The sequence below is a fragment of the Oryza glaberrima genome, chromosome 3, assembly GCF_000147395.1.
Source record: "Oryza glaberrima chromosome 3, OglaRS2, whole genome shotgun sequence".
Taxonomy (NCBI): domain Eukaryota; kingdom Viridiplantae; phylum Streptophyta; class Magnoliopsida; order Poales; family Poaceae; genus Oryza; species Oryza glaberrima.
Window position 1 is genome coordinate 23,993,905 of NC_068328.1, and position 19,635 is coordinate 24,013,539.

General features: G+C 39.5%; 2 protein-coding genes across 3 annotated transcripts; one reads left to right on the forward strand and one right to left on the reverse strand.

The window, feature by feature from the left end:
* The first annotated feature begins 1,212 nt into the window (after positions 1 to 1,212).
* On the forward strand, positions 1,213 to 3,325 carry LOC127767926 (protein IQ-DOMAIN 19-like). The gene is made up of 3 exons (XM_052293413.1): positions 1,213 to 1,810; positions 1,915 to 2,169; positions 2,234 to 3,325. The coding sequence occupies exons 1-3, from the start codon at positions 1,436 to 1,438 to the stop codon at positions 2,945 to 2,947; spliced, it is 1,344 nt and encodes a 447-aa protein (XP_052149373.1). The 5' UTR covers positions 1,213 to 1,435; the 3' UTR covers positions 2,948 to 3,325.
* A 2,017-nt stretch (positions 3,326 to 5,342) lies between these two features.
* On the reverse strand, positions 5,343 to 11,118 carry LOC127768683 (serine/threonine-protein kinase Nek1). Of its 2 annotated transcripts, none has more exons than XM_052294312.1 (15): positions 10,802 to 11,118; positions 9,836 to 9,955; positions 9,632 to 9,698; positions 9,289 to 9,354; positions 9,082 to 9,128; positions 8,923 to 8,968; positions 8,739 to 8,819; positions 8,601 to 8,643; positions 8,461 to 8,510; positions 8,303 to 8,384; positions 8,166 to 8,215; positions 7,614 to 7,687; positions 7,470 to 7,521; positions 6,935 to 7,378; positions 5,343 to 6,610 (listed from the first exon to the last, which is right to left on the reverse strand). In XM_052294312.1, exons 2-15 carry the CDS (start codon positions 9,937 to 9,939, stop codon positions 5,999 to 6,001), a joined length of 1,818 nt encoding a protein of 605 aa, XP_052150272.1. In that variant the 5' UTR covers positions 9,940 to 9,955; positions 10,802 to 11,118; the 3' UTR covers positions 5,343 to 5,998. The 2 variants fall into 2 exon arrangements, with proteins under 2 accessions (XP_052150272.1, XP_052150271.1); XM_052294311.1 differs by having other exon boundaries at positions 5,344 to 6,610; positions 10,822 to 11,118.
* Positions 11,119 to 19,635: the final 8,517 nt, after the last annotated feature.

The window sequence follows — 19,635 nt, forward strand, 5'->3', positions numbered from 1 at the left end:
GGCGAGAGGAGGAGGATTCTCATGGTCCCTCTCCTGCCTGTATGCCCCAGCAAAAACAACGTTCAAATCCTTGTGAATTTAGCTGAACATAATTAATTGCCCAAAATTGAATGAGGCGTCCTGGACTCCTGGCCCCTCCCCCCATCCTGTGCAGGTTAGCACATTGAAACCACCCTGTCCACATAGGCCCCCGGCACACTGTAGCAAAACACGGCACGTGTCGCAGACGATCCTAACCGTTGGATTCGTCATCGGACGGCTCAGATCGCCTCGGAAATGGATTACAGTACAATCTGTAAATGCAGAGGATCATTGTCCTCGGGTTGGCACTTCTGATGTGTGAACAGTGAAATATCAAGCTATGGCAATGGTAGTAGCAGGTTCTCTAGTGATTTGTGAACTTGTGGTAGATAGTAAAAAAAAGGGGGGGTTGATGATAATTGGCATCGGATCATGTGCAAGCAAAGCTTTGCTTAGGGTTCTTAAAAAGGCAGATTTGACGCAAGCTGAGTTGTGCCATGTGTGATGCCCAGTTTGCTCTGCTCCTGTTAAAATATATATGCAATGTGGAATAAGAAATTGGAGCCCTTAAGATTAACTGGTAACCACATGCAGCTCTGACTAGCTAGGAACGAAAAAAATATATATTCACAGTCAAACTTATCCATCATCAGATCATTTATGCCATGAACTCAAGAAGTTCAGTAAACTTAAGCATGACATTCAGTTTATCCTAAAACCATACAAGGATACATGAAATTCAGCCAAAAAAAAGCACATAAGTAAAGATGGGATATTCCATTCTTAATCCCCAAAACATTGCCAGCAAGAAAAAGGCGGTGCCACAAATTTACAGCCTAGAAAAATAACCCTTTTTTCCTCCTTTTTTCCAATGACAGCAGCAAAAAGGATAATACAGCGAAAGCCTTCAGCATCTCTCCATTTGCTTTCGGATCAAGCTTCTCTGATCGCTTCTGCGTCACTATTTCTTCTGAAACAATAGCAATGCAGCGTACAAATTTGTGCCAAACATCTACAGTTAACGTTTCTGCCTGAATCACCACTGCAAAGCACAATCGAGAAATTCTTTTTTGGATAGGATCAGATCAGCAAATTCAGAAGCAGCAGCAGTAGCAGCGTGCGCTTGACCACGAACAAGAAAAGAAAATTCCATTCCGTTACGCGCGCAAAAATTAACTAATGCCCCTCCCAGATCGCGTCCGCCATGGTGCAGCAGTTATTGCAGGCGACGTAGCTGCAGAGTGGCAAGTAATATATTCCCCTGTATATGCATTGCACCGCACTGCACGTCCCATCTACACAGTTGCAAGCAAGGTCGATCGCTCGCACATGGCGGCGCGAGCGGATCGCCGGTTGCGAGCTCGCCGTGGTCTAGTGGATTAGTGTGGAGGAGGAGAAGAGGAGAGGAGAGATCATGGGCAGGGCGGGTAGGTGGCTGCGAAGCTTTTTGCCGGGGAAGAAGGACAGGGCGAGGGCGCCGGCGCCGGAGAAGGAGCAGGCGGTGGCGGTGGTGACGACGCCGGGGGCGAAGGAGAAGAGGCGGTGGAGCTTCCGGAGGCCGGCGGTGAAGGATGGTGGTGGTGGTTTCTTGGAGCCGCGGGTGGACCCCGACCAGCACGCTGTCGCGGTGGCCATAGCCACGGCGGCGGCGGCGGAGGCGGCGGTGGCGGCCAAGCAGGCGGCGGCGGCCGTAGTCCGGCTCGCCGGGTCGTCGAGGCGGGGCGTCGTCGTCGTCGGCATTGAGGAGGCGGCGGCGATCAAGATCCAGTGCGTCTTCAGGTCCTACCTGGTGAGTGTCTCTGTCTCTCGGCTCGCCGCCATCGTCGTCGTCGAGAGTGAAGCGCTTGTGTTTGATGGATTGCTTTGCTTGCCTCGTCGTCGTCGTCGTCGCAGGCGAGGAAGGCGCTGTGCGCGCTGAGGGGGCTCGTGAAGCTGCAGGCGCTGGTGCGCGGCCACCTCGTGCGGCGGCAGGCGAGCAACACGCTCCGCTGCATGCAGGCGCTCGTCGCCGCCCAGCACCGGGCGCGCGCCGCGCGCCTCCGCCTCCTCGACGACGACAAGGAGAAGCCCCTCCTCCGCACCCCGAGGATGACGCCCACCCGCCGCTCGCCGCACCACCCCCGCTTCCGTCATCAGCAGCAGCAACAGGTAAGAGGCTGTTGCTTGGACCATGGCGAGCGAGAAGAGTTTAATTGGTGATGAGCTAATGCAGGAGGCGGAGGAGAACGTGAAGATCGTGGAGGTGGACACCGGATTTGGCGGCGGAGGTGGCAGCGGCGAGGCGCACTGCACGCCGAGGACGTCGTCCCGGCGGAGCAGCTGCTACGCGACGCCGCTGTGCCGCACGCCGTCCAAGGTGGAGCTGTACCAGAAGGTGTCGCCGACGCCGTCTGCGCTGACGGACGCCAGCGCGCGGACGTACAGCGGCCGGTACGACGACTTCTCCTTCTCCACGGCGCGGAACAGCCCGTGGCACCACCACCACGCCTCCGACGTGCCGTGCAAGCCGCATCACCCGCACCACGGCAACGGCGACCACCCGCTCTTCTTCCCCAACTACATGGCGAACACGGAGTCGTCGCGCGCCAAGGCGCGGTCGCAGAGCGCGCCGCGGCAGCGCGCGTCGGTGTCGTCGTCCGCCAGCGAGGCGTCGTCGGTGCCGTGGGAGAGGCAGGCGAGCGCCCGGCGCAGGGCGTCGCTGGAGGCGCAGGCGGCGTCGGCGCCGCCCAACAAGTGCGGCGCCGCCATGATGGCGCGCGTGCAGCGGTGCCCGTCGCAGGCGAGCGCGCCGGCGTCGTGCCCGTGGGGGTCGAGGCTGCCGGACCACGACAGCGAATGCGGGTCGACGAGCACCGTGCTCACCGCCGCCACCACCACCTACTGCTGGTCGCTCGCCACCGACAACGCCGCCGCCGCCATGGCATGATCAACTCAACTTGCTACTGACATTGCCCACGGTAGAAGAAGCTACTCCTAAGCTTTTGGAACTCTTGTCCGTCCCTTTTCGTGTGCAAATCTTTCTAGGGATCAGAATCAGATGACACACTGGGGGTTTGTGCTGTGCTTGCCAAAGGTGTGATTTTGTTACTGTTGTGTTCAGCTGTAATTGTGCGTGTCATCTCCTAATTAAATCTGTCAGGTTGTGGTCACTGCAAACCGAACTGTTGAAAGCAACAGGAAGAAGAAGTTTCAGTGTCTTGTTGCTGCTGAGTAAGCGAATTCTGCAGCTTTTTGTTGACACTAGCAATGTACTATTCCTAATCTGCATGAACAAATTCATTTTCCTTTTTGGATTGGAGTGATGAGGAGAACTGAAGAAGATTGCATACTTGATTGTGAATCTTGATTGCAGGATTTGGACATGTATACTACATACTGCTTGCTTAAGTTGGTTGCTTAATTCTGACATGTACATAGAAGCCACAGGCCACAGCCAACATATTTTAAATGTTGCTAATTTTTTTATAAACTTGATCAACCAGAAAAAAAGTCAAACGACTTATAATATGAAATTAGAAGTAATACGATTTCTGTAAAAACTTTCTATATATAAAATTTTTCTTAGAAAATTCATTTAAATCTATAACATTGTAGGAGTAATAGTTAATTTATTTGTCCGTGCCCTCAAATAGTACACAAAAGAAGATAGAGAGATGGGTCTGTGGCTCTGTGCTTTGTCAAACTTTGTTTATCGATGGAGAAATGCGTCTTTTCAAACGTAGTCCAAGAGAGAGTTACTATTTTCCTCCAGTTAAAAAACAAAAAAAAAAAAGGAAAACAAAAACACTGATGTAGTTTTTTCATGGCTTCTGAGATATAATTTTGACCCAAACTTTTATATTATAATAAGTTTATGACATTATAAAACTACTCTCTCCACCAATAAATATAAGAATTTGTAGTGGTTTTAGCCGAAACAAATGTAGTGGCTGGATCGGTTGAAAAAACAAGTGCTCCAAAATTAACTATAATTGTGTACAAATTTTAAACGTTAGAAATGCTATATATTAGTGAACGGAGGGAGTACTTTTTAAGGCAAATCTATACCAACTTTTTTCTAAAATTAAGTATTTTAAAAGTCATTATCAGGAAAACTATTAAAATTTTGATCGGAACTCAAAAAAAATAAGGTTTAAAAGTATTTAAGAATAACCATTTTTTATGAGTATTTATGAATTACCATTGTTATTATTTTTGCACTGAGCAAGGATGTCCCCGTGTTTTATTTCTCTTCTTCTATTAATGAATGGCAGAGCTCCTGCCTTTTCCTAAAAAAAATTGTTATTTTTTTGCACTGAGTATTTAAGAATTATGAACGTAGGGGGTGCTCTTTTTACCCGGTGCACAAATCTAAAACACGTGGAATTGAAATTAGAGGGTGTGGAGTGTCGACGAAACATATTGTATATGCTTACATGAATAGTACCCCAAAGTACTAAGTTCAAATCTCCTATGGAGCGAATTTTATATTGGGTTGTTTGCGGGGTTAAGTTCCCTACTTCAATGTCCGTATATATCTGGTTAGATGTAGAGACCGGGTAAAAAATCTCTAAAAAAATAAAAAAAATTTTTGCTTCTAAGTCCTTACTTAGTTTAGCTAACTACTATGTTATCGACCCATAGTGAGGTAGAATCGTACAAGAAGCAAGAACAGAACAGACGACAGACCAACTAATTTTGTTCATCCACGTTAAAATTCCCGGCTAGGCCTTGATTTTAAGTCCGAATTGCCGGGCCATGCATTATACCCATGGATGGGCCAGGATTAAGGCCCGTCACTGGAAGGATGATATATTGATTCTCATGCGTTCAAAAGGGACCACCTATACATTTATCGACAAATTTTCTACTAAAAATTTGACAGATGCAATTATAATATAATCGTAGTGTAATTACGCTGTAACTTGTATGTAATTACACTGTAACTTGCATGTAACTACAGTGTAACTTATATATAAGTTTCACGTAATTTTGAATTGTTAGATCTATTACAAGATTTGTTTTGGTGAGGAAGAAAAAAATCACAGCACACACATATGTGAAAGGATTTGTTCCCACGACCTCTATTTTACTGAAATAACATGTTACCGAGAGATTCTTGAAAGTTACATACAAGTTACATTATAGTTACAGTGTAATTACATGCAAGTTACAGTATAATTACACTACGATTGTACTGTAATTACATCTGACAAATATTAGGGGGGAAATTTGATGACAAATATATAGCAAAATCGGTTCAAAATCCCTTGCGATTTCCCTTTTGCCAAGCATTTTTTTTGTTCTTGTTTTAACAGATGAAATCTGCTATAATGAAGTTCATCAATATGTTCAAGTCATTCCTTTATCCCTGGATCTACTTATCCAGCATGAGAACCATATACTCATATAGTAGAGCTTCTGAAAAATATATTGAAGGACAGGATCAGATTGTTCAGCCACATTTTATGAGCGACTCTTTTATGAAAACAGAGAACAATATGACAAGAACGTTATCTTTGTGCATAGCACAGTACAAGCTCCTCAAATTCTTCTTGTTGTCTCCATCAGATATGGCCATTGTCTGAATTCCTACTTTGGATAATACAAGGCAAGCAGCTCTCTCTCTCTCTAAACCTTCAATAACTCAAGATTACATGAACAAGAGAAATGCTATTCAAACAGAAACAAAATCAATCAACTGGATGATTCTTCAGCCGGGCTGGAATGCCCAGTTTACCTGTCAAGTACTCCTACATGGTTAGAAACATGAACTACTACTACTTCCTGCTTCAGACCAACACCACATAGAAGTATAGAACTACCGCTACTTCCTTGTTAATCCATAGATGATCACTGAATAATCTTTCATAAGCTAGTTGGGGGAGGCAACACTGAGATGGTGTCACACTGTCAGCAACTAATCTTTCCTGAGCTACAATTTAATTTGCTTCTGCTCATTTGTTTTCTAGAGCAAGGTGAGAGTGATCGCATATGCTTACAGCCCTGTCTCCTTGAAGCTCTTGGCGAGCCAGATGGCCGTCTCCCTCGGGGACACCTTCTCCGGGCCGAACGGCTTGAGCAGGACGCCCAGCTCGTCGTACCTCTCCTGCTGCAGCAGCTGCGCGCTGAACTCCAGCAGCCCCTCCAGCGCCTCCGCGCGCTGCTGGTACGACGACGTGTCGAACCGCCGCTGCCTCGTCGACTCCGACGAGCCGGCGCGGCTCGAGGCAGCCGCCGCGGCGTTGTTACGGCCCGACGACGAGTCGCTCCTCCCGTCGTCGTCATCGACGTCGATGATGTGGAACGCTTCGACCATGCATTTGTCCTTGGTAATCGACTGGTCGATGACGCAATGCTGTGGCGTTGGAGTTGGAGAGCGGCGTCCGTGGAGCGTGAGGAACGGTGGATCTTCGGATGAGGCCAGCGGGAACTCGGCGATCCGGTCTATCCGAGGCGAATTCACGGATACGTCGGGGGATTCCAGCTGCTCGAGGATGCTGATGCTGCTGACGCCGCGCTTCGGTGTCTCGGATGATGGCAGTGGGAGTGGGAGGGAAGCTCTGCGGATTACCCGAGCGCTTCTGTTCACCGGTGTTCTTGAAAGCAGCTAGAGAATGGGAAAAAAAGTAGGAATTCAATTACTGAAAATAAATTCTTCAGGAAACTACAGTGAGCGGTTTAGTGTATGAAGTAATGAAATGTAAGAACAGTAATGCGTGCTCAGACTGAAACAATGCATCTAGCAGTTCATTGATGGATGTTCTTCTATGTATATTTACGCAAGGTTCAGTTTGAAAGATGAACACCAAATGGACGTCAAAAAAAGTACATCGCACCGGGCAATTAGTGCAAGTGCATTAGAACATGCTATAAACAGGTTGTAAATAAGAGTGCTACAAACTGCATTTAAAACATGGTAAATGTGTCATACCTCGCTCCGATTTACTCTGTTGTAAGATACTTTTGGAGGTTCTAACTGGGGAGTTGTGATTGTCTTGCTTGGAGTTCTCTTGGGAGTCTTCACAATACTCGATGTTCTTGTGGTAAAAGTTGTTTTACTACTAACCTCCTCGACCAAACTAACATCGATAGATAAATCTTTGACACTCCGAGTAGTTGAGTAATCCTTGATACTCTGAATAGAACTAGTAAACTTCCTTTCAGGAGAAGGTTTGCTGAAGGTCACGATTCTCTCATTACCCAAAGAGTTTCTCCTGCCCTTGCTTCTGCACATGGACTCAGTGGGAAATGTCATTTTCTTAACCTTGTCAATCGGAGACTGATGGGAAGGAATTATGTTGCGAGCAGGAGAAGATTTCAAATGGACTTGCAGCACATAGGGTTGGAGATGTGGATGCTTGAGTAGTTCAGCTGCCTGTAGGGAAAAAAATGATGCAAAACTCTTATCAGAATAAACATATGTTATTAGTAACTGACATGAACATAAGAGAGTTACTGAGAATTACACTTGGCCTGTGTTCTGGACTTTTTCGTAGCATGCTCTTAATAAGTCCCCTACTGCATGATGGTAAAGCTTTCAGAGATATTACTCAAGTAAATTTACAAGATGGATTAAGAAGACAATCAAGTATTAACTCATGGAAACTCACAATGCACCAGAATATCTAGTTGGCAATGGCGACACAATTGACTTGGTGATCTTACTGATAAGAGCTTGCATATCCTGATGGAAGATATGACAAAATCAGAAACAATCAATTGAAAGTTGCTCAACAACTAGATGAAACAAGAGGTCTAAATGTATCTCTTATGAATTCTCCCAAGTTGATTTGATAAAAATGCAGTTAAAAGAGCCAATTAACAAAACACACATGTTGCTGGCTAGGTCGATAGCCCTTGCAGCTTAAGTGGTCTTGTTGGTGTTTTTTCAGTTTTTGTAATGTGTTTTAGTGTTTAGGGTGGGGAGTTTCCGGATTTCCCTCCCTGTGTCATTTTATATATACCAGATAATGATAATCTCCTACGTGTTCGAGAAAGGAAAAAAAAAACTATGCTAACCATTCAAAAGGAAGATAAGCGGAAAACTGAGTACAATAAGAAAGGTAAAGCGTATATTAAGCCACATTTAATTCAGAAATCAACTTGCACAATTCAGTTGAATGATTACATGACCAGCCAATATAAGCGATCTCAAAACTTACAAAAGCTTTAAATGCAGGCCTCAGAGCAGTCATTTCATATATACAACATCCTGAAAACAGAGATATTTAAGCATTAAGCACCAGGGCAGATATCTAACTGTGGACTAATGTAATTTACATCCAGATGAAGCATTTACCTAGTGACCAAATATCAGATTTGGTACCATAAGGTATATCAGCAAGTAGTTCTGGGCACATATAACTTGGTGTTCCTACCACCTGCATGATTAGAATAAGTTGCCGCCACCAATATAATGGAACGTGCACTAGAGAAATGATATTTTTAAGAACTAACAGAGGATGCTAGATCATCAGAGGTCAATATTTTTGCAAGCCCAAAGTCACCTGCATGTATATTGAACAGGAATTAGATTGCATCCAGAATTATGTGAACTCCTATGAAGCATGCACTTGTGAAAATGGAAGTTGGCATACCTAGTCTTATACTTTGATCCCTAGTAAGAAAAATGTTTGAGCACTGAAACAGAAAAAAAAAGGGACAACTTCAGAAAACATGGTAACAATTCCAGGTTGCAAATGTGTTTCAGAATCAAACATTGCAACATTATGCACCTTCACATCACGGTGAAGAATGTGATTTGCATGCAAATAGTCAAGGGCCATGAGGAGCTGCACAAGCCACTTGCAAAGCTTCTGCGAAATGAGATTAAAAAAAGAAGTTGGTGGTGAATTGAATGCCCTCTACCAAGGGACAAGTTAAAATTGTTGAAATGAAAACTAAAATGGTAAGTTATACCTCCTCAGAGAAATGATCACCTGTAGCTCTTTTAATAGCTTCAGCCCTGGACCAGAGAGAGAGAGAGAGTTGATATCGGCAACAAAACCAACACTACCAAGTTTGACAATGGAATGGGAAACATCACATTACAACTAAAGACTAAAGAGAGATACATACATGTCTCCTCCTTCACAGTATCCTATAATGATGCAAACATAGCAACCCTGAAATTGGGGGAAAAATATTCCTAGTTAAACTTTTCAAATAGAAATTGGATCCTACGAGTAATGGTGGTCCAGAACAACGTATTATCTTCCTCTTAGAAACCAAAGCTGAATTATCTACTTGAGACATTGGTCTTTGTTCCTGTTTACTGGTACAAACCTTCTCCACCCATGAATCCTTGTACTCAACGATGAATGGGTTCCTCACTGTGGCAATGAGCTGCATCTGCATTCAAATTCAAGATCTGGTATAAGTGTACAAAGAACACCATAACAATAGGGCAAAAACCCTCTTAGTTCAGACCAGTTCACACATCTAGTACTACAGAGAAGAACAGGATGAACAATAGCCCCTAAACCAGTCAGGAACACTAATCATTGTGTACCAGGAGTTGACCTGCACACAACTCGTTCTTTGTGAACACAAGACATTGTGTGTGAAATCATAACTAAAGTAGGTAGTGCAAAACATGATGAAGACATGCAAAGGAGAAGTTGCTTACCTCCTGGTGAGCAGACCTGCGAGTGCGGTCTGTCTGCCTGGCAAGCCGGATCTTTTTCAACACATACCTGCATACAGTTCACAGGCTCCAAAAGATCAGATTGGGTGGAACAAGATGCAGATACCAAAAGGTTGACATATATTTTCTTCTTCTTTTTCTCATCCGGGACAAGAGCAAATGTGGTGGTGGTGGTTCTAGTCTCACTTCTTCTTCTCCACCTTGTGCCTGACAAGCAGGGCAGAACCAAATGCTCCTTTGCCGATCTGCTCCAGTACCTCGTACTGCTCCATGGCTGTGCCGTTTTGCATTTGCAGTTGCAGTTACCTGAAGAGAAATTAGCATGATACTAATAATGTTGCAGTTGGACTATAAGAGGGGAATTAACATTGTGGACCGGGGTTTGGAAGATTTACAGTGAAATGCCGACACATTTTCACCGCACATAAAATGGTGCCAAAATTGCCGACGGCAAGGAAAGAAAGAAAGAAAAGTGTGAGCTCAGGAGAAAGAAAAAATAGCGGCATGTGACACGAATGCGGCACGCTTTCCGACAAAATAGCCGACCAAGACTGAAGCTTTTCCCCTTCTCCGAAATGGAACTCTGAAGTCTGAACCCCAAAATGCCAAACCGAAGAACACATTGCATTGCAAAATGTCAAATCCAGCGGAAAAGATAAAAGTGTTTTTTCTTTGTGCTCAGAACCAAAAAGCACGCAGCTCGAAGTCCAAAAGATAATTCTGAAAAGAAAAACAAATTCACGAGCTCCTCGAGAGAAAGAGAGAGAAAAAGAGGGGCATTACTTGTTCATCCGCATGAACACGAGAGGCAAACAACACGTCAAAACCACGAAAACAATGCGAGCCCATTAAATCCCATGGGCAGTACACCACCAAAACCACCTCCAAGAATCAGCGTGTGCGGTGCCAAAAACACACAAAAAAAAATCAAAAGACCCCAAAAAAAACAAAAAAAACAAAGCTTTTGGGAAAAAGAAAAAGAAAAAAAAAACGGAACACCAACCGCTTCACGCCGCAAGAACACAGAACCCACCAAAACCACCACCACCCCGCCGAGCAAAACCGCTTCCTCTCACTCCAACCATCAACCAACCAATGCATTCATGATGCATGCAAGCTAGGTACGGAAGAGAAGAGAGCAGCTTAATTTACCAGGGAGAGAAGAAGATTACCAGAGCCAAATGGTTTGAGGATCACGACCCCGCAGATCTCACCGCATTTGATTTTCTTTTTTGATCAGGCAGAGAAGAGTGTTGAGACGAGGATATGCTATGGTTTGTTGTAGCGGGAAGGGGTGGGGGAAAGAAAGGGATGCGGCGGTGCGGGGAGGAGGAGAGTTCAAAGTTCAAACTTTGCCGTTTTGGTTTGCTTTTGAAAGCCGCGAATTTTATATAAAACTGCCGTGGAGGAGAAAAGGAGAACGGAGAGAGAGAGAGAGGGGGTAGTAGTAGTGTATTTGGCGGAAAGAGAGAGAAAGAGAGGAGGAGGTCAAGAGGAGCAGGAAAAGGGAAGAGCGCAGGGCGGTGATGGTGACGTCAAATCAGTGTTCTTTTTTTTTCTTTTCATTTTTCGGATTGGATAGCAGAGTTATGCAGGTGATATAGACTTTTGTTTTTATATATATAAATAAAGTATAACATAGTACTATTTCGTACACACAAACTTCAGCCTACTCACTGTGTAAAAAAAGATGTGGGTTTTCTGTAGACAAAAGGAGTACATGGTATACACCGTGCACTAGTAACGACCCGTTTGAAACTTAGTATTGACATAATATATTAGCGAAAGTGTATGATTAATTAAAAATTAACTATTACTTCATCCGTCTCACAATGTAAGTCATTCTAGCATTTCCCATATTAGTATTGATTTTAATGAATCTAGACATATATATCATTCTAGCATTTCCCATATTCGTATTGATTTATATGTCTAGATTCATTAAAATCAATATGAATATGGGAAATGCTAGAATGACTTACATTGTGAAACGGAGGGAGTATATATTTACAAATAAATTTATTTGATTCTTTTTAAAAACACTTATATATAGATATTTTTCATACATATATAGTTCAACTTAGCTGTTTGGGAAACATGTTAATGGAAATAGAGAATTGTAGATTGACGTTAATTAAGTTTAGAACTCATCGTAACTAAAGTGTTACCTAAACTTTTACTTATTCCGTCTCACGGTCTCAGAATAAATTAATCTAAGACGAGATATGATATGATTTCATAGTATTATATGAATCCAAACAAACCTGTCTACATTCCCAGTAACGGAGGAAGTAAAAAACTTTATACATGTAATTAGTATTACACCTATTTGTAATGTCTCATCTTTAAATTTATCATATATATCGAGAGAGGAAAGTGATACTCTAACAAAATTATATTCCTAAAATCGTCAAATATTTTTATTCTTAGTAAAATACTATTATTTTGGAGCGGTTGTATTTTTTTCTAAAATCTTCTATGATATTTGTTTATTGTGTGTGCGCATGATACAATCTTATTTTTTTTTCTATTCCCTCTTTAGTTTCAACTTTAAGTTATCCTTTGACTAACAGTTCTTTTAATAATCTTGAATCATTTAGCATCGAAATTATATCATTAGATTTGTAATTGAAAATATTTTAGTAATGCCTTACATTCAAATCTATTTGCTTTAGCCTCGATTAAAAAAAGTCAAAATTCATCAGTTTTTCCTAAGCAAAACTGATTATTACTCCTTCCACTTGTAAACATAAGCATTCTAGGATTTAAATTCCGTACATATAAGCATATTTAGAGTACTATTTATTCCATCAACCACCTCTCATTCAAATTACTCCCTATCTGCAACCAAACAAATTTCTTATTTTCAACCATCCATTATTTAATGAGATATTATAATATTTTCTTCTCATGCTTTAAGATGTGCTAAACAACCTAATAATGCTTGAAAGGAGAATTTGTAAAAGGATTGAAAGGAGTATTTGTAAATGGATAAGAGTATTTACAAAGAACACTGGAGTAAAATAACGGAATTGCTATTTCGTAAAAACAATTGAATATTCTCTATTAAGTTATTTCCATATCATCTCTACTAAAATAAGGGTGGATTGCATTTCCATATTATCTCACCGGTCGTGGGTGAAGAGAAAGAAGGGCAGCACTAAGGAGAGTGGGTGATGGGGGAAATGGATGCCGAGGGAGAGAGATCCATAGGTTAATGCAAAAGCAATAATTTTAGGGAAGTAAATAGGCCGAACATAATGATTTTGGGGAAATAAAATCATGCCCAACATAAGTAGTCAAACTCTTAAGTTAAATTGGTGCTCATTAATCCCTACCATATTACTCTATATGTAAGTAAATGTTGATCAAGGATCCTCAACCATAATATCATTACTATTACGGTCATTGTATGCGGGTCTCAACCTCCTATTCTCTCACACGTCAGTGTCTCTAATGGTAGTGCTATTATAGTAGAGGATGTGAATCCGCCGTTAAAGATTCATTGAAGGAAATTCGTAGATAGGATATTAGCCATTTAAAATATTTATATTTCATATATCTATTGTTTGCAACAAAGGATTTGAGGATACCAAATACCATGAATTGATATCTTATACCCCCCAAGGATATTTCATAAAAAGCTTAAAACCTCATTTTATTTTTCTTTTAACAAGTCCAACGGATCTTCTCCCTTTGTATCTCTCCTCTCCTTGTATGCATGCAATGCCAAAACCACCAAATTTCAATACAATTTCTTCATTAATTTTGTTCAACAGACTATCCAAACACATTACTCTGCAAACTCTAGCATTTTAGATTCTTGCATAATTCAATAGTACATGGCATTTTAACCCTATGTTTTTTCTTATTATCTACCCTCCTCGTAACAAAATATAAGTAATTTTGGTTGGATGTGACATATTGTCACATCCAACCAAAATTCTTTTTAAGTATGACCGTGTTTAGTTCCACGTTAAATTTTTTTTTGACGTATACAGACACACATTTGAAATATTAAACGTAGATTAATAACAAAACAAATTACAGATTCCGCCTGTAAACTGCGAGACAAATATATTAAGCCTAATTAATCCGTTATTAGTAAATGTTTAATTATGGTGTAATTAGGCTCAAAAGATTCGTCTTGCAATTTATATGTAAACTGTGTAATTGGTTTTTTTTCATTCACATTTAATGCTATATGTATGTGTCCAAACATTTGATCTAACTGAAAAGTTGGAAGTTTGAAGGGAACACAGCATTATATAGAATCCTACATCAAAAGTAGCACTAAACTTTTGCATGCAAAATGTGTGATCTTTTTGGTGCTTCAGCTGGCTAGCTAGCTAGCATATCGGTGAAAGGACTTGCAGGAGACTACAAAGTTGACGACGGTAGAGGTTTATCCAGGTACACTCTCACCTGTACCGGAAGGAGTGAATTGTTGCTTTCTGTTTGGTTCTCATCTCGTGTTTTCTAGCTCGACACCAGAGGCAACCAGGCTACTCCTATATATAAAAAGAATTGTAGCATTAGCATAGCATGTGTTGTTCGTTGGCAACCATTGCTGGCTGCTCACCAAGGTATATACCGTATATTGGGAGTGACAATTTGCTGGTGTTTATATTTGGCTGCTGCACGTTGGTTTGTTCGTTGGCAAAGTTTCAATTTTACAACTTCCTCGATTATCATTAGCACGCTTCAAAAATTACTAAACTATTATTTTTTTTAAAAAAAACTTTTATGTATAACTTTCTTTAAAAATAGAATAAATCTATTTTAAAATTTTGTAATATGTAATACTTGATTAATTATATGTTAATGTTATGTTTGTTTTGTGTGCGGAGAAAAGAAAAACTAAATGACCTTTCAAATATAGCCAAAACGGTGTTACTCTGCATGTTGCTAATACTCTTATCGCGCTGGATCAATAGTGTATTGCACAACGGACAAAGTACGTGCGAATCTCCAAAATTATATACTGTATGTATATGTATGTCACCTGCACTAGATTGTGGATATACACCTTGGCGCCTCGATTGAGGTACGTACTTTAATACAGCGCGGCTCACTTGGAGTCCATAGAGCCTACGGTATGAGGTCCTCTAAAAAAATAATAATAGGTTTAGTTTGAACTTTGAAATTTAAAACCGTGCGTCTACACTAGTACTACCTCCATCGACGGGTTTTGTTGTCCAACGTTTGACCGTCTTTCTTATTTAAAATATTTATAAAAAAATAAAAATAAAATGGTCACACATAAAGTACTATTCATATTTTATCATCTAATAACAATAAAAATGTTAATAATAATTTTTTTAAAATAAGATGGACGGTCAAATGTTGGATATAAACAGTGTAAAGCTAGGTAGCAGTACTTCAATTCACCTGGAATAATTGATATTGCACTATTCAACTTTACACTTTTTAACCATTTGAATTTTTTGCGGAAATTAATATTTGAAAATATGTTATAATTTGAAGTTTGTAGCTTCGTAAATATATCGATACAACTTTCATTCAGTACTGAAAAGTAAGCTGTGGTCAAAATGAGATAGCCGTCGTCAGTGCTCTATTATTCGAGAACATATAAAAGTTTTGAAAAGGCCGGCTTATCATTTTTAAGGCATATTTTTTTAAAAAAAAATGTTCACAGTAGTTTTAAGATGATGGCTTCAAAAATTACATTTCCCCTACGTAGTGGTTTTAATGTGAAAATTTCAAATAAGTTTGTCAATTTCGACAAACTCTTACTGAATGGGATAAGTTTGTCAAGTGCAATGGCCATATATACAGCAGTGTGATAAACAGGATCAGTAGTCCAGTACTGTGTAAAACATGCATTTAAATGTCTGTATCTTCCAAAGATACTTAGTACAGTATATTCGTATACGAAAGGAGTTACTACCACTTCATTGTACATTAGAACTTGTGCATCTTTCAGTATTAAGTAGGAGTATTTTTCTTGCCTAGTACTAGTAGTAGGCACTTGTTTAGTTCCTTTTTTTTTAAAAAAAAAGTCACATCGAATCTTTGTATACATGCATAGAGCATTAAATATAATTAAAAAAACTAATTGCACAGTTTACATGGAAATCGTGAGACGAATCTTTTGAGCCTAATTAGTCCATAATTAGCCATAAGTGCTACAATAACCCACATGTGCTAATGATGGATTAATTAGGCTTAATAAATTCGTCTTGCGGTTTCTAGGCGAGTTATGAAATTAATTTTTTCATTCGTATCCGAAAACCCCTTCCGACATCCGGTCAAACGTGCGATGTGATATCCAAAAATTTTCTTTTCACGAACTAAACACACCCTAACTTGCTGTAGTTATACCAAGTGTAAGAGCAGGTACAATAGCAGGCTATAAGCGAGCTATAAATATTTTTTTAAAGAGATAAAGGAAGAGAGAAAAGAGCAGCGGGCTACAGATCTGTAGCCAGCTGCAGCACGAACTCCAAGACATAATATGTATATGACAGGTGGGACCAGGTATTAATAGTATAGTAAACAACTATTGTATGAATTGACTATTACATAGGCTATAGATGATTTGGAGCTAGTAGTGAGCTATACTATTAAACTTGCTCTAATCGATCTTTCGTTTGGGGATTTCAGTACCATCTGAAATTTTATGACAAAAGATTCAAAAATTGGAAGAAGAATCTTGAAGAGATACCACAAAAGGCTACTGTTTGTCGTCTTGTCATTTGTCAAGGGGGCCGGGGGCGTTCTTGACTTCCTGTACTCCAACGCACTGTTGATCGTTGCTGCTACCTGCTGCTGCTGCTGCTGCAGCATCTCTTCTCGTCTCTCGGCTCTTCTGCATCGACCTTCTATCGGTTCCACGTTACTATACCAATCCTGCCTGCCATGCCCCTGTCCTGTGGCCCCTTCCTTTAGGCTTTATCTGACCTCGAATAGTGTTTTGCCTCAAGGGAGACCTCCAACAATTTAGGCTGTGTTTAGTTTAGCACAAAGTTTAAATTTTGGTTAAACTTGAAGATGATGCGACTGAAAAGTTGTGTGTATACGACAGGTTAATGTGATGAAAAAGGACTGAAGTTTGGATCCAAACTTTCAATCTAAACACAGCCTTAAAGTTTAGCACAAAGTTTGAATTTTGGTTAAAATTGAAGATGATGCGACTGAAAAGTTGTGTGTATACGACAGGTTAATGTGATGAAAAATAACTGAAGTTTGGATCTAAATTTTCAATCTAAACACAGCCTTAAACCTCCAATAGGATTACATGCTGTTCTGTTCTCTAAAGTCGATTCGTCGTGTCATGTTTGCCTCTTTCAACATCTTGTACGTAGTAGTGTTGAGGAATTTTTGAGTAAATTTTAATTCAGTTAACCTTTTATTACTGATATTTTACTTTGGATCACTTTTTTAACTTATTTTTTCGCTTTGGACGGGATAATTTTGTCTTTGTTTTACTTCGGATCACTTCGACTCTCTTCTCAAGTATATGAACGATCTTGAGTATAACAACTCCTGCTTATCAATAAACTCCCTCATTTTTGTCTAGATTTTTTTTTACATATGATAAATTGGTTGTAGATTGATGAAAGAGTTGATGGTGCGGTCCAAAGTGCCACAAGGTAAATTAACGATTTACAGTGAAAACATTGGTTAAAGAATGATCCAAAGCGAAGCACTGACAATAAAAGAAACGAGATGTTAAAATTCCCATACGTTGTCCTTTAGATAAAAGGAATGAGATGTTAAAATTCCTGCGGATTTCTTCCCATTACCCAATTACATAAAAAAAACATGTGCTCATACCATGTTTTTATTTTTCTTTGAGAAGTCTAATCGTTCTCTTCCTTTATCTATGTAGTTTCTATGTCAACAAACAAATTCCTTCACAGTTCTTGTGTTTATTTTATACGAACATCTAAAGTCACCTACTATGGTATTCTTTTTGTGTTTGAAATCATGTAGTATTCTAGATAACATGATATCACATCCCTGTGTGTGGTTTTTTGTTTCCATGCTTATAGAATACTACACGATTTTAAAGTAGATCTAGGCTACCATTTATTTGATTTTGGAGGACTAGCTGAATGCCCGCGCATTGCAACGAAAAATTTAAAAAGAAAATCTTATTATACATATTTTAGAAGCTCTAAACAAATTATCTCTATTAATTCTTTTTCTGTAATCATTTGACTGCTTTTGCCATCACTTTCATTTGCGAATTTGAAAGGTACATATATACACCCTCACAACAAAGACCCCACTTGTTAGGGAGTTGGTGGTCGTGGGTAGCAGATTCAGCACCCACCACTACCATTGGAGTCTTTTAAAATTGTGTATAGGAAATCGAAGTGAGCCAAAGGTTCAGGGAAAACTTGTCCACATAAGATCAGTTGAAGTGACTGATGTTCCTATTTGAAACAAAGGATAGATTCTTTTTTTGGAATTCTATATAGTTTCTTTCTAAAATGATCCTTTGGAACAAATGATTGGGCACCATAGAGTTATGGCAAATCTAAACAGAGAGGCTTCTCGGTTCAGTGATAACCAGCGACGAATGAATTATGAGAAGTACTGCTACACGTGCTGACGTTCATGCTTGTTTTTCCTCTTATACATGCATGTATTTTTCTTTCTTCTTATAAAGTTTTCTCTCAAATTACTTATCCGATCTACAATCCGATTGCACCATTGTGTTTGTTACAATTAAATCTTCACAACAAGATCTTACATGATTATATTACGATGAAAAAATATTTATATTTGTAAATTACTTTTATTATATACGTAAGTTACTTTATCATATATATATATATATATATATATATATATATATATGTTACTTTTAGATTTGACTAATTTACTTCTTAGACATATAAAAGTAAATTCAATAAAGTCTAAAAGGTATTTACATGTATTATAAAAGTATCTTAAAACAAAATGGAAGTAACTTTGTCACAACATTAGAAGTAAATTCATTAAAGTTACTTTTTTTTATAAGTTACTTCTATAATATATGTAAATTACTTTTAAGTTTTATTGAATTTACTTTTATATGTCGAAGAACTAATTTAGTGAAATCTAAAAATAATTTAGAATTATTATAAAAGTAATTTATAATTTTTCATCAAAATATAATCATGTGAGATCTTGTTATAAAGATTTAATTGTTACGAACACAACGGTGTAATCGGATCGTAGATCGGATGAGTAGTTTAAGAGAAAATTTTATTTGAAGTATAGGTGGATAGAGTCTCTTATAGGTGGAGTGGTAGCTGGTTTATCTAAACCAGCTATCACTAGCTGTGTAGTCACGTCCGTGAGTTATATAGAATTTCTTTGCAGTGGCTTAATATATGAAGATTTTGAAGAAAGTTATCATCACGTTTCTTTGAAAATTTTCTTGGGTTTATCTGTCTCATTTAATCCCTACATATTTCCTACGGTTTATATCCAAATAAATGGTTATTTATATTATTTTTAGTTTTTTAATCGTCTACTTTTAACATATATTCACCCTTACCAGAATCCTATGGTTTATATTCCTATGCTGTAATTAAAGAAGCCCTTAGCTTGGTGTTACTTCAGCCTGTTCATTTGTACGTAAGCAAGCAAACACTGTGCGAGAACACATTTGGCCGTGTTCGTTAGTGTGGTTGGGATAAAATTTTCAGCAACAAAGAAACCTCGCTAAGACATGATTAGTTAAGTATTAACAATTATAAACTTGAAAAATAAATTTATTCTATTTTTTATAAACTTTTATATAGAAAAATTTTGGGGAAATTACATTTTTTACCCTATTTTGAGGACTAACTACTAATTTAGCCTTGCTTTTTTGAGTTTGCTCATTTGACCATATTTTTACAAACGAATATGAGACTTGGCGCTATTATGCAACACGACAGTGTTAACTCAAAATAAAAGTTCCATTTATACCCTTGTGAATTTAACTCGGTTTCTTAAAGTTTTTTATTCAATGCAGTTTTGTG

Bases quoted from the DNA above. Each gene is read 5' to 3' on its own strand.
- LOC127767926 (XM_052293413.1), top strand. From the start codon at position 1,436: ATGGGCAGGGCGGGTAGGTGGCTGCGAAGCTTTTTGCCGGGGAAGAAG. The intron at 1,811-1,914 runs GTGAGTGTCTCT...TCGTCGTCGCAG, and splicing joins GCGTCTTCAGGTCCTACCTG to GCGAGGAAGGCGCTGTGCGC. The intron at 2,170-2,233 runs GTAAGAGGCTGT...GAGCTAATGCAG, and splicing joins GTCATCAGCAGCAGCAACAG to GAGGCGGAGGAGAACGTGAA.
- LOC127768683 (XM_052294312.1), bottom strand. From the start codon at position 9,939: ATGCAAAACGGCACAGCCATGGAGCAGTACGAGGTACTGGAGCAGATC. The intron at 8,216-8,302 runs GTAAATGCTTCA...CTCTGTTTTCAG, and splicing joins ATCTGATATTTGGTCACTAG to GATGTTGTATATATGAAATG. The intron at 6,611-6,934 runs GTATGACACATT...CCCATTCTCTAG, and splicing joins ACAGAGTAAATCGGAGCGAG to CTGCTTTCAAGAACACCGGT.